The 16,671-nt window shown below is 38.9% G+C and overlaps 1 protein-coding gene across 1 annotated transcript; it reads right to left on the bottom strand.

The window, feature by feature from the left end:
• Positions 1–3,663: 3,663 nt before the first annotated feature.
• Positions 3,664–15,204, bottom strand: LOC108434677 (heat shock transcription factor 2 binding protein). Its single transcript, XM_017709998.2, has 8 exons — positions 15,051–15,204; positions 13,451–13,598; positions 10,554–10,657; positions 7,847–7,996; positions 7,289–7,430; positions 5,935–6,052; positions 5,430–5,533; positions 3,664–4,374 (listed from the first exon to the last, which is right to left on the bottom strand). The coding sequence occupies exons 1-8, from the start codon at positions 15,099–15,101 to the stop codon at positions 4,142–4,144; spliced, it is 1,050 nt and encodes a 349-aa protein (XP_017565487.1). The 5' UTR covers positions 15,102–15,204; the 3' UTR covers positions 3,664–4,141.
• Between the last annotated feature and the right edge of the window lie 1,467 nt (positions 15,205–16,671).

Here is a 16,671-nt window from a genome sequence, read left to right as displayed (position 1 = left end):
TCACGTAGACACGGGGAGAACATACAAACTCCACACAGAGGACCGGTCGCCGAGCCGGGGAATTGAAGCCAGCCCCTTCTTGCTGTGAGGTGACAGCGCTACCCACCACACCACTGTGCTGCCAATTATGGCCCATGTTAGCCCCATTTAAACCCCACATACAATATATAGCCGGTGGATCTTTGTGGGCCCCTCATGCCTAAAAAAGGCCTAAGTGCCAGCCCACTTCTAGTCTTACAAAATACACTTCTAAATGAATCACTAAGCAGTTGAATCGAAGCAGGAAAATCCATTTAACTTTTAAAATTTACAGACCCCTGTTTTAGCATGGCACTTAGGGACAGAGAAAACATTGTTTTAACTTGTTTTAAAACAAGGGCTGCAACCAAAACAAACCAATAGGTAACAAATGCAGCAGTAAACCTGGAGTCATGAACCAGAGTTGTGAACGCCTGTCGCTGTGAATGGCTGTCGCAGTGCTGAGCGGGCAAGTGCTTGCAGTTTCGTGTCGTTCTCATCAGACCCTAGATAGATTGCATTTCATGGAAGTTAATAGTTATTTATCTGCTTATCATGCATAAGACAGGCACTCAGTTTACATTTACCTATGTGGAGCCCACTAGGTCATGTCGGCTGGGGAGTTTTTATAACGAGCTTCATCAAGAAAACTGTAATCAACAGAATCCCCTGTGCTTAATTATACTACAGTCCGCACTGTGAAACAAAATGCACACAGTATATAAGTTTGCGCTGTAGTCTTTCAGGTTAGATGTGACATCATAAGAAGATCAGGAAAACCATGATACATTTTGGGCTAGATGTGAGCGAGAACATGAACTTAAGGTAGGAACACTCTGAGTGTGCAATTTCTAAACCGATCCAATGCCTCATGCAATTAGAGCTCCAGGTAAGGGGTGATAATGTGCTCGTCAACAATAAAGGACGACAAGCCTGCCGTTAGCCCACTGATGTAATGTAAGTTAGCGTGGCTTAAAGATCTCCCCAGAAAGTCCAAATAAGCATGTAGATGTGAGTCCCGTTGTGAAGAACACAGTGCATGCCATAGTAAGTTGTCCTTAGATGTGTATTCTCCAGATTATGTCTGGCACCGCAAGATTCCATGCACTGAGGCCGTGGATAAGAAGAAATCAAGCAAGTATATTGTCGCTGTCAAAACCTGTACCTACAAAATGGTAATTTAACAGGAGACGGAACAACATTCGTAACTTTGAATGGAAGTTAATGTGAAAAAAGTGTTCCCTGTGCACGTTTGGAGCATTTATTTTACTCCATTCATTGTGAAATTTGAACACAGAAAAAAAAAAAACAGCAGCTGACTTTTCCAAAAAACTTTCCTTTTTTTATTCAAAGCAAGTGTACAGCAATTAGGAAATTTTGAAGTGTTAATTGAGCAGTTATGACATTTACTTTCTAATTAGCCACATTTGCCTTATAGGTCAAGTGCTGAATTAAAGAAATATGTCTTGATTCATTATATATATATATTAGTGGCAAGGGGAAAGCTGTGATTTTATTTCTGGCTGAACTATTTCTCTAACGCCTAACAGACACTGTCAGAGTTCATTCAACTGAGATTTCTGGGGTGTAATGAACTGAGGGACATCTTTAGACATTTTCTCATATTCCCCCTTCAAACCCCCTTAAAATCTCCCCTCTAAACTGCTATCTCTACTTGTTGTTTGTAACAATTTCATAGAATTTAAGAGTTTTACATTTTATTACCTAACCTCAACTTTTCTCTGTCTGAAAAGATAAAAAAAGACTTCTTAACTCTCTAATGTTCTTGTTATATCAGTGATGCTTTGGTTAAAGTGGTTTTAAAAACGGTCGTGCTAATAAAGCTTACTGAATTACATTGAAATGCGATTTCTGTACAGTGCTGTTATCCCTATGTCAAAACATTATATAACACATCCGTGGGGACTCGAAACCTCCTTCACAACCACAATCATCAGCACATGACAAAGTAATAAATGACTGTATACAATGAAAGCACATTTCTCTCACTTAAATACCTCCAAAGCACTGAACCGATGGAGGTTTAATCAACGGTATGCACAGTCATCGTAAAGCCTTGTGGCAGCGTGCTCCTTGCTGTATAGCTAATGCTCCTGACAGCAGGCAAAGGTCACATGTGCTTGTAAGAGTGTCTACCTGCAGCTGGTCACATTGAGCGTATAATGCGATGTTATTTGCAGCAGTATTAGGGACGGTCCACAGCTACACATGAGCTTCATTTGACCCAGGCTTGAAAGTGCAGTCTTCCTCTAGGGGACTCTTAAAATAGATAATGACTGTCCAGACAGAGACCGGTTTTTTATGTTAGATTCCTTTTTAAACTTGTATTGTGGACATCATTTTACATCGTATGAACCTTTTATGAAGATTAGACCAAGAGCAATGGTATAAAATAGCATGCATTAAAGTTAATGATGTTACATTTCTTTCTTCTGTAAAGTTTCAGAAAGTTCCATTTCAGAAATTAAAGTTTTTTTCCTTACCACAGTTGCGATAATACAATAATACAATATTTGGACTGTCTGTCACTTTCCATTTAGGTCATCAATTTAATGCAGTTCCACTGAAGAACTGCAGCAAGAATGGTACTTGGTATTCTGTCACAAACGCTGACTGATAAGAAGTCCGCTATCTCCTAGCCTGACTAATCTCTTGCATGAACTCACCCACAGTTTAGACTATATATAGCGTATTATGTGGTTTCTCTCTGCAGATAAAACTGAATATAACCCCCACAGTCTAGCAAGGATTACATACTGGAATGGCTAAATACAGCTATCTCTTGCCGCCCACTTAAATAGTACTTAAAATCTAGAGATAAAGCCAGGGGAATGGCTACTTGATATAGTGTTAGAAGTTTATAATGTATTTAGGGTCCACAGCATGGATTTGTAATAACAGCAGAGTTGACTGAACATGTTTTGCCACCCACAGAGGTGATCAATGAAAATCATCAATCTCTGTTGACCACCAAGGAAGCTCACCTTTAATTGAGTGTCTCTAATGTCACACTTTGTTTTATGGGACTACTTCCTCTCAGTGAATACAGCGGAGTTAGGCACACAAAGCTTCTTTTATATTTTGTCATACTTCAGTGGGTTAATAGAACTTGATGATTCTAAAACAGATTATTATTACTGAAACAATGCAAAGATATTAGAAATAGTATTAACAGGAACAGGTTATCGACACTGGTTATCAATTGGACACAATCACAGCAAGCCAGAATTGCACACTTAAAGGAATACTCCAGCATTCCTCAGCTTTATATGCCATATATAAATAGTTTGGGAGATTAACGTGCTTATAAACAAGCAGAAAACCTGACCGAAAAACACATTTGAAAATATCTAGAGACAATAAATAGAGAACATGTTTCAAGTCAAAGGACCTTTTCTATGTACAGGACAACGTGCAAAAAACACAGCAACATTATCATCCATGGTAAATGACCATATCGCTGTTGTCGGAAGAAAATCTTGTATCTCTATTTTGGTCTTTTTTTTCCAGTTTTTGACATAATTTGAAAATCCCTGTTGCTCCTTACAGTGTGTGTAAATTTCATGAAGAAATGACCCAAAATTACATAGAAAAAAAGTCTGGTTTTATTGACTTACATTAAAAGTAAAGTAGGTTTTTCCTTCTCCTGTAAAGTTACCATTTTGGAGACACAAGGTTTTCTTCCGACAACAGCGATATGCTACAGATACCACAGATAGAGATTATGTTGAAAAACTGTGCAATTTTTCTTTAATATATTAAGAACAACTGATCATTTTCAAACTGTGGAAACACTATCCCTATTCAGTGCAAACCAAAAGACAACATTGGTTACTTAAACCAATATTATTACCTACTGGACCACCCCGGAGGTCAATGGGACATTTTTCAATTGGCTCTGTGACCTCTGACCCCTTTTAATTGATTACACTTACCACTGAGGAACAGAATTAGAGCTACTGAAGAGAGCCCCATTGAAGAACTTGTCTGAACCTAGAACACTGTTCTGTTTGGACTGGGTCAGCAGTGCACACTACACTGGCTGTTAATATAATTGCAAGGGTATTATTAATGATGTCATGGTCTAGAGATGTCCAAGGCCTCACTGTTCTTTCTCACAGGCTGCGTTCTGGCTGTTAGTGAGCCGCTCTAGGTCCTCCAGGGCCTCTTGGGCCGTCTGTCTGAGGGTGGCATGGCGACTGGAGGCCAGCTGACGAATGTGTCCTATTGGCAGAGAGCTCAGCAGGTCCGGGGTGAGCTGCTCCAAAGCCTTGCCCTCAACTAGCAGAGACTGGAGCAGCCGCAGAGCCTGCAGACACACTTCTGAGTCCCGGTCTAAGACAGAAGGAGGGAGAAACATGGGAAAAAGTAATGCGCTGAACTGACTCCATTCAAATACACAGTACAGTGCAAACATCAGAGACCACCCTTTATATGTTTTATTACCAGTTAAAATGACCATTAAGTACCAGTTATTTAAGGAGATATTTTCAGGAGATACCACTGAGACATAATTCACTTGCATGAGGAAAAGCAAAGTCAAAGGAAAATAAATCAATAATTAAGACCAGCGTCGCCATAAAAAAGATATAGAGAAAATGGGACTCATAACAACCATGTAATATCCGGTAGACAACCAAAACTGTTATGTTAAACAGTACTTAAAACTTAAAAAGACATGGGCGAGTCTGAACAGAGCCCTGCGATGAACAGGGAACCTGTCCAGGGTGTCTCCTGCCTTCCGCCCGATGACCGCAAGGATTGGCTCCAGCACCCACCGCGACCCTGATTGAGAAGCGGCTTGGAAAATGTGTGTGTGTAGTCTGAACAGATGAATAGCTGTCAAGAAGCCATTACTTAAAAAATATTTGGAAGCCCATTCCTGCAATAAAAAAATCAAGCATTTTTATTATTTGTCTAAGTGAATTGCTATGCCACTATTCTGTGACGTCCAGGTCATTACTTTAAAATACTACCTAATTGTTTTGAGATAATATCTCAAAAATGCTCATGCTTAAAGGCTGTTTTGACTGGAAATGAAAATGAAGGGTGGTCTCTGACTTTTGGATAGCTGGAGGTTTGTGACTGAATTCATTTTTTGTGAGAATAAAGGGGACTAAAAATGGACATATAAGGATGTGAATGTGCACTGGACTAACATTCACGGTTACATGCCCAAGAAAGAGAGGAAAAAAGGAACGTGCAAAGGACAGAGACAGAAAGTGTGGGGCTTTACTTAATCCTCCCCTCCTCCGCACGTGAGTTTAGCTGTCATGACGTCAAAGCTGAGATCAGATAAACTCTAAAGCCTCTGGGGACCTGCCTCAGCTGCAGTCACTTACTCACACACTCACGCACACATGCAGACACACACTCACACACACACACACCTTTAAGCAGGGTGCAGATAAGGGGGAGGAGTGCTGGACTTTCGCTGATGTATGTTAGCCCATTCACACTGATGCTGACATTATATAAAGCCATCAGCATCAACCTGCACACACAAAGAAAAGCGACAGTGAGAAACACTAAGAAAACTCATTACAGCATATGCACTGAAAGCCCTGACATTATTTGTACTTGAGTTTGTTGTTGTGGAATTGAGTTGTAATTACTTAATTTCTCAGTAAGAGGAACAAGCTTGAACTTCTTCTTTGCTGAGTTTAACATTTTGGAAAGAAATAAAACATAAAATATAAAATGTGCAGTAACTGCTCGTTTTATGTTTTCTTTCCTCAATATGTGCAATAAAATGTGTGGAAAACGGTTTATTCTGAAGGGGATGTGTTTACTTATTTTCACTTAGAAAATCAACAAAACATCATTTCACCAGAGGTGACAGAGACTGAGTGAGAATGTGTGTGTGTGTCTGTGCATTTGTGAGTTTCAACCCACACTTTCAATTTTGGAAACACTCCTGGCTTCATGAGCCCAAGCAGCTGCATTAGAGTGTCCAACAGGATGTGGGCGGAGCTGGATATGAAGTCCCTCCCACTCGTCACAGCTGCTAAATCTGGAAAATAAGGACAGTGTTGAGTCTTGAATTCTTTAAAGCCACCTTAAGTACTTTAGTACAGCTGTTTGATACTATCACAGCACGTGTCCCCATGACAGGACAAAATCCCACATTGGTTTTACAGTGTCACCTGTTCTGAAGTCTTCAAGCAATTTTGTCATGTGATAATAGATTTTGGGCTAAATAGAAACCATCAGTTCTTCATCGTGTCCAACAACTTTCATCATCAAACTATGCGTAAAACAACAGATAGTTTGTCCTGCTGCCTTGTGAACTGACCTATCATCTTCCATGTTCGGTGATAATGAGGGTTTTGCTGTGCTTTTCCATTTATTTATTTATTTATTTACTTGTGTTTTACTGATATTAAATTTTATGAGGTTGTCCTGAATATGCAGATAAAAAATGCTTGATGTTACTGTCAAAGATCTGAAAAGTTATTGGCAGTGCTCCCCTTACAGTCTACCCCCCGTATACTGATATCCATCTAAGTACATGTTGTCCCATTTCAACAATTTCCAAAATATTTTATATGATTATGAACAAATAACGACACACTTTGTGCAAGTAACAACCATGGACCAACAGGTATATGCTACAGTGCGGGCCTCCATTCCATTTTTGAATCAAAGTAACCACAAGCTCTGCAACATATTACTTTGTTTTTTTTCTGCAAATGGTAATGAACAGTTTCATTAATTCTTAGTGGCTGACAAGATGTTATTTTCATCAGATACTTTCCTTTTTTCCCTCCAAGCCTACCATTAGTGTCATTAGTTACATTCTCAGACTTTAAAACAGAAAGGCTGTCCACATTATTCAAGTCATTCAAATATAAAGTAACTGTACATTAACATTTGTATAAAATGTTTTTATTTAATTAGTTTGCTGCATAGGTTGTGTTTACCTCTGTTCACTTCAAAACCCAACAAAATAAGTCATTTGGCCAAAAGTGCCAAACTTGTGCATACAACTTCACTAACTATGTACAAAATTACAAGATAATGCATGACTTCTTTATTCCAAATTACACATGCCTTATATCCAATTAAGTTAAAATAATCCTAAAATGAGTTTGGATAATTTAATAAAATCACCGTAAAATTTAGAAACACCGTAAAATTTAGAACACCCAAGCCCCCTTATCCCGCCAATGTTCCCCCTCACGTTATTTCAGACCTGTGGTAAACACCAAACCGTGAGTAATTTAAGGAAGCATGTCTGAGCCTTAACTGGTAATGATGCCTGCCAGTGCTAGCACAAACTGATGCTCATGGGAACTGTAGTTCTGCTGAGGCTTTTCCTCTTCATCCAGAGATTTGACAAAACTTTCAAGAGTTTGACCTGCTACTTTCAGGAACGGCTCCAGCTTTCCCTTTACGCACACACACACACACGCACACACGCACACACATACACACATACACACACACACACACACAAAGAGGGGTAGATAACAGAACTAAAACAGACTTCCTTTTTTGGATATGCTAGTGTGAAAAGTGGCAAAGTAAAGCACAAACGTTCTAGTAGCTCAGATACAGCCAATCAGTCAGCTTGGTTATCGCCATGTCAACACTAGAGACAACAGTGACAGGTCAACAGACGAATATGTTAATGTCTGAATTTATTATCCACTCATTGTATAAAGGCCTTTACACAACATGTTGCCCAAAAATGTTAATAGCGCTAACAAAAAACAAAAATGCTTCAAATAACTTCAGCCTTTCAGTAACTGGCAGCTCGGTCAGTATTTCTGGAAGAAGAATTCCTTTTTTTAGGTTGACTTACATCAGCCAATATGTCCCTGACAGCCTCTTCCCTGCGGGAGGCACTCCAGAGTAGAGTGCAGGAGGCAGCGCCAAGACCCGTACAGAACTCAGCCTGCTGCTGCAGCTGCTCCCTGCTCTCCCACAACTGCTCCCTCAGGACCATCTTCTCCTGCAAACAGACAAAATCACACAGTCACATGTAAAATACAGTAAATAAATCTCTGACCTCACAATGATTAGATGCGAAAACATCATGTAGACCACCAAAGCTTTCATCTTTGAGGCAGAGGACAAAACCAAGCTCCACTCTTGCTTCAGATCAGAAAAAAATCCCCAGGTGATTATCTTATCTTATAATGAGAAAAGAAAGTAGACAAAAAGGAACATTTACAAACCAAACAAAAAAGCTGCTGGTGTTCTCAGAGCAGTGGACTGGTCACTCCAGAATCCAGAGCTCAACATAGCTGAATATGTTTGGAATTATTTGGATCGTGAGGAGCAGAAAATTCAACCAACTTCTAAGACTGAACTATGGAGGTGTGAAAAGTATCCCTGCAGGTTTCCTTGAAAAACCGAAAGCAGGTCTGCAGGAAAGAATGGAAGCTGTGATGAAGTCGTGGACACATAAAATACTGATAAATAGCAAAAATAGTTTTCTGTTTTTATCTAATGCTAAAAATGAGTATATTGTACTTAATGGGTGTTTTGACTGGGAATTATATAAATAAATGGGTGATCTCTGACTGAATAGGCCTATACCTGCAACCGTAAAGGCCCCAAAGCAATGATTAAGGCAATCATAATTGAACTCATTTCAATGAATCCCACTCTCATCTGCAATAATGTGTTCTTTCAGCTTGCTTTGCTCCACAGGCATTATCTCCACAGGAATTAACTGTTCGTTTGACTAATAAGCGTGTGTTGATTTACAGCGTGTCTGCCCAACTCTGCTTCTGGAGATCTGCCACTCGGCAGCCCTAATCTAACACACCTGACCCAGTTAATCACAGCCATCAAGAGCGTCCCATTATTATTGCTGTGCGTGCTGAAATTAAACTCTGCAGGGTGGTAGCTCTCTGGGAATAAAGTTGGGCATCCCGGAATTACAGGGATGATTCAGTTGATGACTAAAGGGACATTTTCTGCATTTTATTTTTTCCCTGACATCCACTTTTGACATTTCTGTGGGTTTATGTACAAATCCACTTCCAAAAGTTTACACAGTAGGAATATAAAAATATAAATAAAATATAAATAAAAACTGATCAGAACAGCAAATCCTTTTTGACCTGTACTAATATGAACAAATGAACAAAGTACAAAGACAAAACATGTAATGTTTCAACTAATTTTGTATATATATATATATACTCGTCATATATTTGATGCCTGAAGCAGTTCCAAAAAAGGTGGAATAGGAGTATGTTTACCACTATTTATATCACCTTTCCTTTCAAAATGTTCAGTTATTGTTTGGGAAGGACACCAATTCCGGTAGTTGTGAAAGTGGAATTTCTTTCCATTCTTGTTTGACATAATATTTGCTCAACAGTCAAGCACAGCCGTCCCTGATGGCAGCATATGTTGCTCCAAAATGTGAATGACACATGCTGGTGCTTCAGTTGGGATGGTCCTTTTCCTCTTTGGCCTGGACAACACAACATCTGTTATTTCCAAAAACAATCTGAAAGGTTGGACTATAGCACATGTTTCCAATTTGTGTCAGTCCATCTCAGATGGACAGAAGTTGGTGGCATTTCTGAATGTTGCTGATATGTGGCTTCTGCATTGCATAGTACAGTCTTAATTTGCATTCGCAGATAGAGCGATGAACTGTGTTTACTAACAAGGGCTTTCCGAAGTATTCCCTAGCCCATGTGGTGATATTCATTACAGTAACATTATGGTTTTTATTGCATTGCCATTAACTTTGCTCTTTTTGCACAGAGATTTCTCCAGACTCTCTGATTCATTTAATAATGTTGTGGACTGTAGACGGTAAAAGCAATAAATTCCACGCAGTGGTGTGTTAAGAAATGTTGGTCTGTTAAGACTATTTGCTCATGCAGTTTTCGCAAATCCTTTTATACTGAACCACAATAGCTTCACCGGTTACCTATTCCAACTGTTAACCTGTAAAAAGCTTCAAAACATGCATTTTGATTATTCCACAAACTTCCCCATCTTACATTGCCCCTGTCCCAACTTTTCAGCATATAGTTACAAAAATCAGTAAAGTTGACAAAGCAAAATATTAAATGTATCTTCTTTGTGCTGTTTAACTGCCTGTAAAAAAATAATAATAACTGCTCTTTTTTTTAATATCTGCATTTCATCTACTGTCCCAACTTTTTAAAACACTCCTTATAACTTCAATATGAATGGGTGGAGCTAAACTACAAAAGAACAGTAGCTTAACTACCGTACATGGATTACACAGACTTGAACTTTCTTAAACTCTTTTATTTTAAATAAGTGGGAAAAGTTCTGTGATCCATGATATTGGCCCTTTAAGCAAATATTAAGCAAACTAAACAACTATAAATAAAATGTTATAGGGCAGAGAACCCAGTGGAACCATAAGAACCATTTGGATTCACAAGGTTTTAGGTTAGTGCTCATGCTATGCTCATATGTGCCAATAGCCCTTTACAAGAGGAACTCTAGACTAAACTCAAGGAGCTGTACAATATTCTCCTTTTCTGTGCACTCTTCTTCTCCTTCACCTCCCTCTCTCTCTGACACTCTGCCTGCAGGGCTTCCAGGCGTGAGCGAAGGTGTAGGCACTCCTGCTTTAGCTGCTGCTGCTCTTGCTGGCTCTGCTCCTTCACTGCACAACAAAGAGAACCTACAGTGAGTTCCCCAAGAGCACAGTCCCACAAAAATGCACTCTATTACCTTCATAACATTTACTATTGACAGCTACTGAGAAAAGAATGTTTATGATTTTTAGATGTGAGGCCTCTTCATAGAACTGTCGTATAGTTCATTCACTTCATCATGTTTAGCAGGTTGAAGATTCTCCACAAGAGGGCACCATTAAAAGTCAAATAGCTTCATAAGAGCAGTGCTTCACACTAATGACACTGTGTCCTTCTTTGCACGTTTGTTCCTTAAAATACCTGTGACTGACTACATAAGCATTTGTAAATGTCTATATTTCAATGGTGCATTGTAAATGTCTCAGTTTTTAAAGTGATAGTTTGTAATATAATGTTGAGGCCTGTCTTGAGTGTTATGGTGTTGAGATCATTTGAACAACTATCATGTCTTGGTCTTGGGGAATAATGTGATTTATAATAAATATGTTATAAAATTTAATGTCTTCTATTCATATATATACCATACATAATGAATGACTCAGACACGACTACTACAAAGCCTTGGTCTTGGCACAGATTCAACGTGTCCAGGTTTCAGTCTTGATTGTTCTCTACTGGTCTTGACTATAACACTACTTTGCACAAAATCAAATCTACACAATTTTCCTTTTACCTCAAACATAGTTGATCAGTCAAGATATGTTTGGTGTCTGAAATGTTCTTTAGTTTTGCATTGAAGCTATGAGGCCAATATAGCTAACATATATTGGAAATTCATTAGTCATCAACATTGTACTAAGAACATACTTAAATCATCACTTGCACCAAGTCACGCCAAGTAGTTAAGTCATCTCAAATAGATTCATACACATGATTTCTTACAGTTTAGGACACTATATAAAAGTGGACTAAAGTATGCCACATAGGTTAAAAACAAACAGTAGTAGAATGCACCTTTTATTTTATTTGGATTTTTGCCTGTACTTGTCTAATACCATAGATAACAGTATACCATACATTGTCAGAAACTACGTAGGCACAGAATTATTCCTTTAAATCAGGACCTTAAAGGGCAATTTCTACATAATTATTACCTAAATACAGTTACACTGCCTGACGCCTGGAACATTGTTCGGAGATATAATTTTGGCCTAAAACTTATCTATTAAAAAGTGGGAGGGTATTGAAGGGTGCTGTAAGGCAAAACAGTACTCAAAGAAAATTAAATTTTTTTTTACACATTTATAACAATTTTACCATCATCTACATCACATATTAAACTCAGAAGACGTGTGAGTTTGCTAGTGGTTTTGGATAGTAAATAAAATTACTATATTTGCATGGTAGATATCATGGGCCCTTAAATGTCCCTACAAACTTTTCACATGAAAGCAATGCATCAAGCATCAGAGCCTTAAAGCATCAGAGCCTAAACGAACTACAGCAGCGGAGCTTTCTAAGTGCCTTAACTCATGTAACTGCACTCCATTTAAGTGATGGTGACATAACATTCTGCTGTATCTCAGATTCGATCCACGTCTTTGTTTAAATAGTTTACAGGCCTGCTGAGAGCCCAGCACAGTGCTGATTCTGAGTGCCTTTCTGAAACACGTGACAAGACAAAAGCCTCCTCACACGTTAATTAACAGCACACCTTTCGTGATGTGTTTAACGCATTTGGTGCCACTGTTTTCTGTAACACAAAATGTGTGAACCTCAGCTGGACACACAAATGTGTGTTAAAAGTAACATATGATGTGCTGTAACTAATAAATGTGCCTAGATAAACACAAAATGTGTTTTTACCATCTGCTTGAAGAGCACACTGACATTTCGCTGCTCTTGTTTGTAAGCTGGAACAGTAAACTTACGTTCTTTACCCTTTCATCATTTCACAAGGGGCTGTAGTAATATGACTGTTGATCAATAACGGTAGACCATTAAATAAATATAGCTTAAATGCATCATATTAATCGACCCACACCTCACAACATGTTTAGTGACATCTTTTACTGCATTAGTTTGCAGAGATGTATTAATATTCTAGGGCATTATATGGGAAAAGCTTTCACAGCCTTTGTTGATAATTAAGCCTTACACTGATTTATTACACCTGATTCACCTTAGGAGCTTCTGAATAAGACAATCAGGTGGAACTGATCAGGTAAAACTCAATAAAACTTTCAGGAATAATCCCCAGCACTAAGGAAGAAATGAGTCAGTTGTACACTTTAAACGCAGACATTTAAAGAGGAATTCCAGTGATTTTCCACCGTTCTAGAGGAACTTATTAGAACTGTTAACAGTTTAGTCAAAATTGTTCACAGTGGTAGTGATAGGAACCAGATGTCTGAAGAATTCAACGCTTCTAAAAGCTCTTACAGAAAGCTATTACACAAAATGATGACAAATACACTGGTTGATGTTTGAGATGCTGATTACAACAGATTTGGGGAGGTTTTGGCCTAAAATGTATTTTTAAAAGTCAGTGATGGGCAGATGCGCTTACAGGATGTGATGAGGCAAAACAGAACCCCAAAAACTTTCCACTCTTTTACCACTACCAGCAATACATATAAAAACTCAGAAGACATGTTTAGGTACACGGGTTGTTTTGGATACTAAATACAGTGCCCACATTGTTGGCACTGCGACCCCTAGTGTCTCTAGGTAGGTAAGTTTCTCTACAGTGAACCATTTGATATTCACATTTTAATACATCTACTTGTTATTATGTATTTAATTAACTGACATCCAAACGGTTGTCCTGTAGAGCATGACTGCGAGGGGGGTTGACTTACGTGTTTCTAAAGATCGTGCTTTATGCAGGCAGTCGATAAAGTCTCTGTTAATAACCTTTGGCAGAAACTCTCTGAGTTGCATGACCTCTGTGGACAGTCTCTCCAAGTCCCTTTTTCTGACCCTGACAAAACGGTCTCCTCCTAAAGCCTACAAAGAGAAATTGTAGATAATAAACATTACATGTGTTGTAATGTGAAGACCAAAACTGTCCAAATTAAAATAGTCTAGATCTGTGTTTTTCAGCTCTAGGTGCAGAGACCCATTGCATGGTTTCTACTGTTTCTGCTGCACCTAACCTACGCCATTTACAAACAACCAAAAAACCCTCTTTTTGCTGAATCAGGCAGACTAGAGCAGGAAAAATAAGGGAAACGTGTGAAAGCTGTGGGACTGAAACACTCATGTAAGCTATCCTCTCTGGCTTCTATCATTTTTCACTGGTCAATGAGTATTTAATTATTACACTGAAACAATACTGACATCTAGTGGGGAACTTTGAGTATTGACTGTAAGAAGTAACAAGAAAACCAGAGCCTTGACTGTTCAACTCAACAGTAAGCAAAGCCTACAGCTAGATATACTTGTTTAAATTTAAATTCAGCTAATATTTTAGTTGCCAGGCTGCCACTGAAGTTGTACCAAAATCTTAATTACATATGTTGTTACTGTATTCCTAATACTACATTTTTGTGGAAAGCTGATATGTAGTATGTAGCTCATGTAGTATGTAAACATTATTTCAAAACGTACATATGTGTTTTATATATATATATATATATATATATATATATATATATATATATACACACACACACACACACACACGTATGCACCCACTCAGCCTAAAGCAGTTAGCCCCGCCCACTCCTGCTGAAGTTATAAGGCCTTCAGGCCAGACTGAGCGATGCTCAATGCAGGGTTGCCAATCAGATCAGAGCTAAAAGACATAATCCAGTCCTAACGGTATCATTTCATGCCTCCCGCTTCACATTCACATGTAATACTGGTGTGGTTTTATGTACACTTTCCGACCATTTTCCAACCTCAAATATATTTTCCTGTCTTTTATCTTATTCCAAGATCCACTTGTGTTTATGTGGACAAGGACAATAAAATATCTGAACTTAATTAGCTACCCTACCCAAACCTTCTGAATAAAAGACTGTTTTTTTTTGTGACTGTACTGTTTAAGACTGGTTATGTAAACATTTATCATCACTTTTTGGTACATGAAACCACAAAAATGAGAATGAGACAGAAGTACAACACAGATTGTGGGACACTGGCCCTTTAACGTCAGTTTACGTTAGGCTTCATTTTTATTGTTTCTCACCGTTTAAATACTGTGATTTGTAGAAACTGTCTACTTTGTTTGTGCTTCTCTAGTTTTGATGAGAGATGGCGCAGCTCACCTTGTCTGCGGTGCATTTACTAAGTTAGTTAATCCTCATTTAACGTCAGGTAACTTAGCGAAGTTAACCTAGCTAACGCTAGCATTAGCCAACGTTACCTGAACCGTCCAAAATAAAGTGGCACTGAGAGTCTCTGCGCTGTCTGAGCGCGAAACCCCCCCAACAGGACAGGGACGGTGATGTGTACCTCTCTTGTCGAGCTCAAAGGAGACACTTTAGTGGAATCTAACGCTTTCATTTTGAGAAACGTTGGTAGCTAAACGTCTAGCGGCGCTTGTCTGACGGTGTCCGGGGCTGAGCGGGTTGCCGGAGGGGTCTGTGGCGCCCTCTGCTGGAGCTTCACGGACAGTTCTCATTAGGGTTTGATCTGCTTTCAGAGGAGCGCCACACAACACCGCCACTCAGAGGGACGAGACGCAGGGCTTTGTTGTGGCGAACAATCGCTAATCCAGCCAGCGATGAGGATTAAAATCGATGAGTAGTTCTGACTCAGCTGTGAGATCAATAAGTCACACAACGGCGCTTTAAAGGGGAATCCCACCAAATTTTCAAAACGTCTCCACAATTCAGTCCTTGAGATGTAAACAAAGCCAAGCAGAGTGGTTTCATGTGAAATGGTTTCGTTGTAGAGAAACCTTTTCTTTACAGTGGTGGTGAGAGGAACCACGGATAACAATGTCTACAACATAAGTATAGCCCTTTTATTTACTATCTAAACCCACCAGTGAAGCTACACGAGAGTTTTTATATGTAATGCAGATGATGGTAAAACAGTCATAAGTCTGAAAAGAAAAGTTTTCTTTGGGGACTATTTTGACCCATAAGCCCCTGTTTGCGTCTCTTCACCATGAGTCGATTAAATTACAAGGATTAAAATATATTTTCAGCCAAAACTTTATCACAAATCAAAGCATTTATCTAACCACTTCATCTAATAACTTCATGTAAATAGAGGCTTTAAACTCTTCAGATGTCTGGTTAGGTTTACCACCACTGTGAACAATTCTGAGTCTGTAAGTTTCTCTAAAATGGATCATTTCACATTAAACCACCATCATCTAGTCTTACTTGTATTATGAAATCTCACTCAGATATGAGAGGGACTGGACCGGTTGTCCTGAGAAAGCCGATCGAGTTCCGTTAGGTTCAACCAGAGATGTTTAAAAAGAGCTTTTTAAATGAAGCACAATACAAGGCAACCTATCAGAACAGAGCTCATTTACATCAGTCTTAAATTCAAAGCAACAAAATCAGCCTGTTTCATAAGAGATGGAGAGAGATGGGAAAACAGTCATATAAAAATGAAACATGACTGTTTTTGGTACAAAACGTCATAAGTGGACCTGAAATATATATAAAAAGTGTAGGACATGGGTCCTTCAGGCCCAAAGATAAGTGCTACAGAGATGGTGGGCCAAAGTTCCCCCTGTCCTGCAATGCTAACAAGTCCACACTTGTCTTGATAATAAAATGCTAGCCTGACCCATCTTCAGTCTTCTTGGAGTTTGTGTTGTGATGAATGTGTAACTCTACAGGCTTGAAGCTCAGATCTACAGATTTAATACTTACAGAAACTAGCGCCTTGCACCACTGACCATCAGAGGTGTGTGGAACCTAGTTATACTTACTCTTACATGTCCTTAAGGAGACTTGGAATTTTTCTGACTACTTTCAAATGATTTTTTGTGTTTGTTTGACTATGTGTGTGAGGAGAAAGGAATCTACTTCTTACTCAGCGTTATTTTAGTCCTTCACGTTCATACAGCTCCTGATTCCTTTTTTTTTTTTGGATGTGTGCTTGTTTTTTC

The sequence above is a fragment of the Pygocentrus nattereri genome, chromosome 12 (genome assembly GCF_015220715.1).
Source record: "Pygocentrus nattereri isolate fPygNat1 chromosome 12, fPygNat1.pri, whole genome shotgun sequence".
Lineage (NCBI taxonomy): Eukaryota > Metazoa > Chordata > Actinopteri > Characiformes > Serrasalmidae > Pygocentrus > Pygocentrus nattereri.
This window is presented reverse-complemented; position numbering and strand designations above follow the sequence as displayed.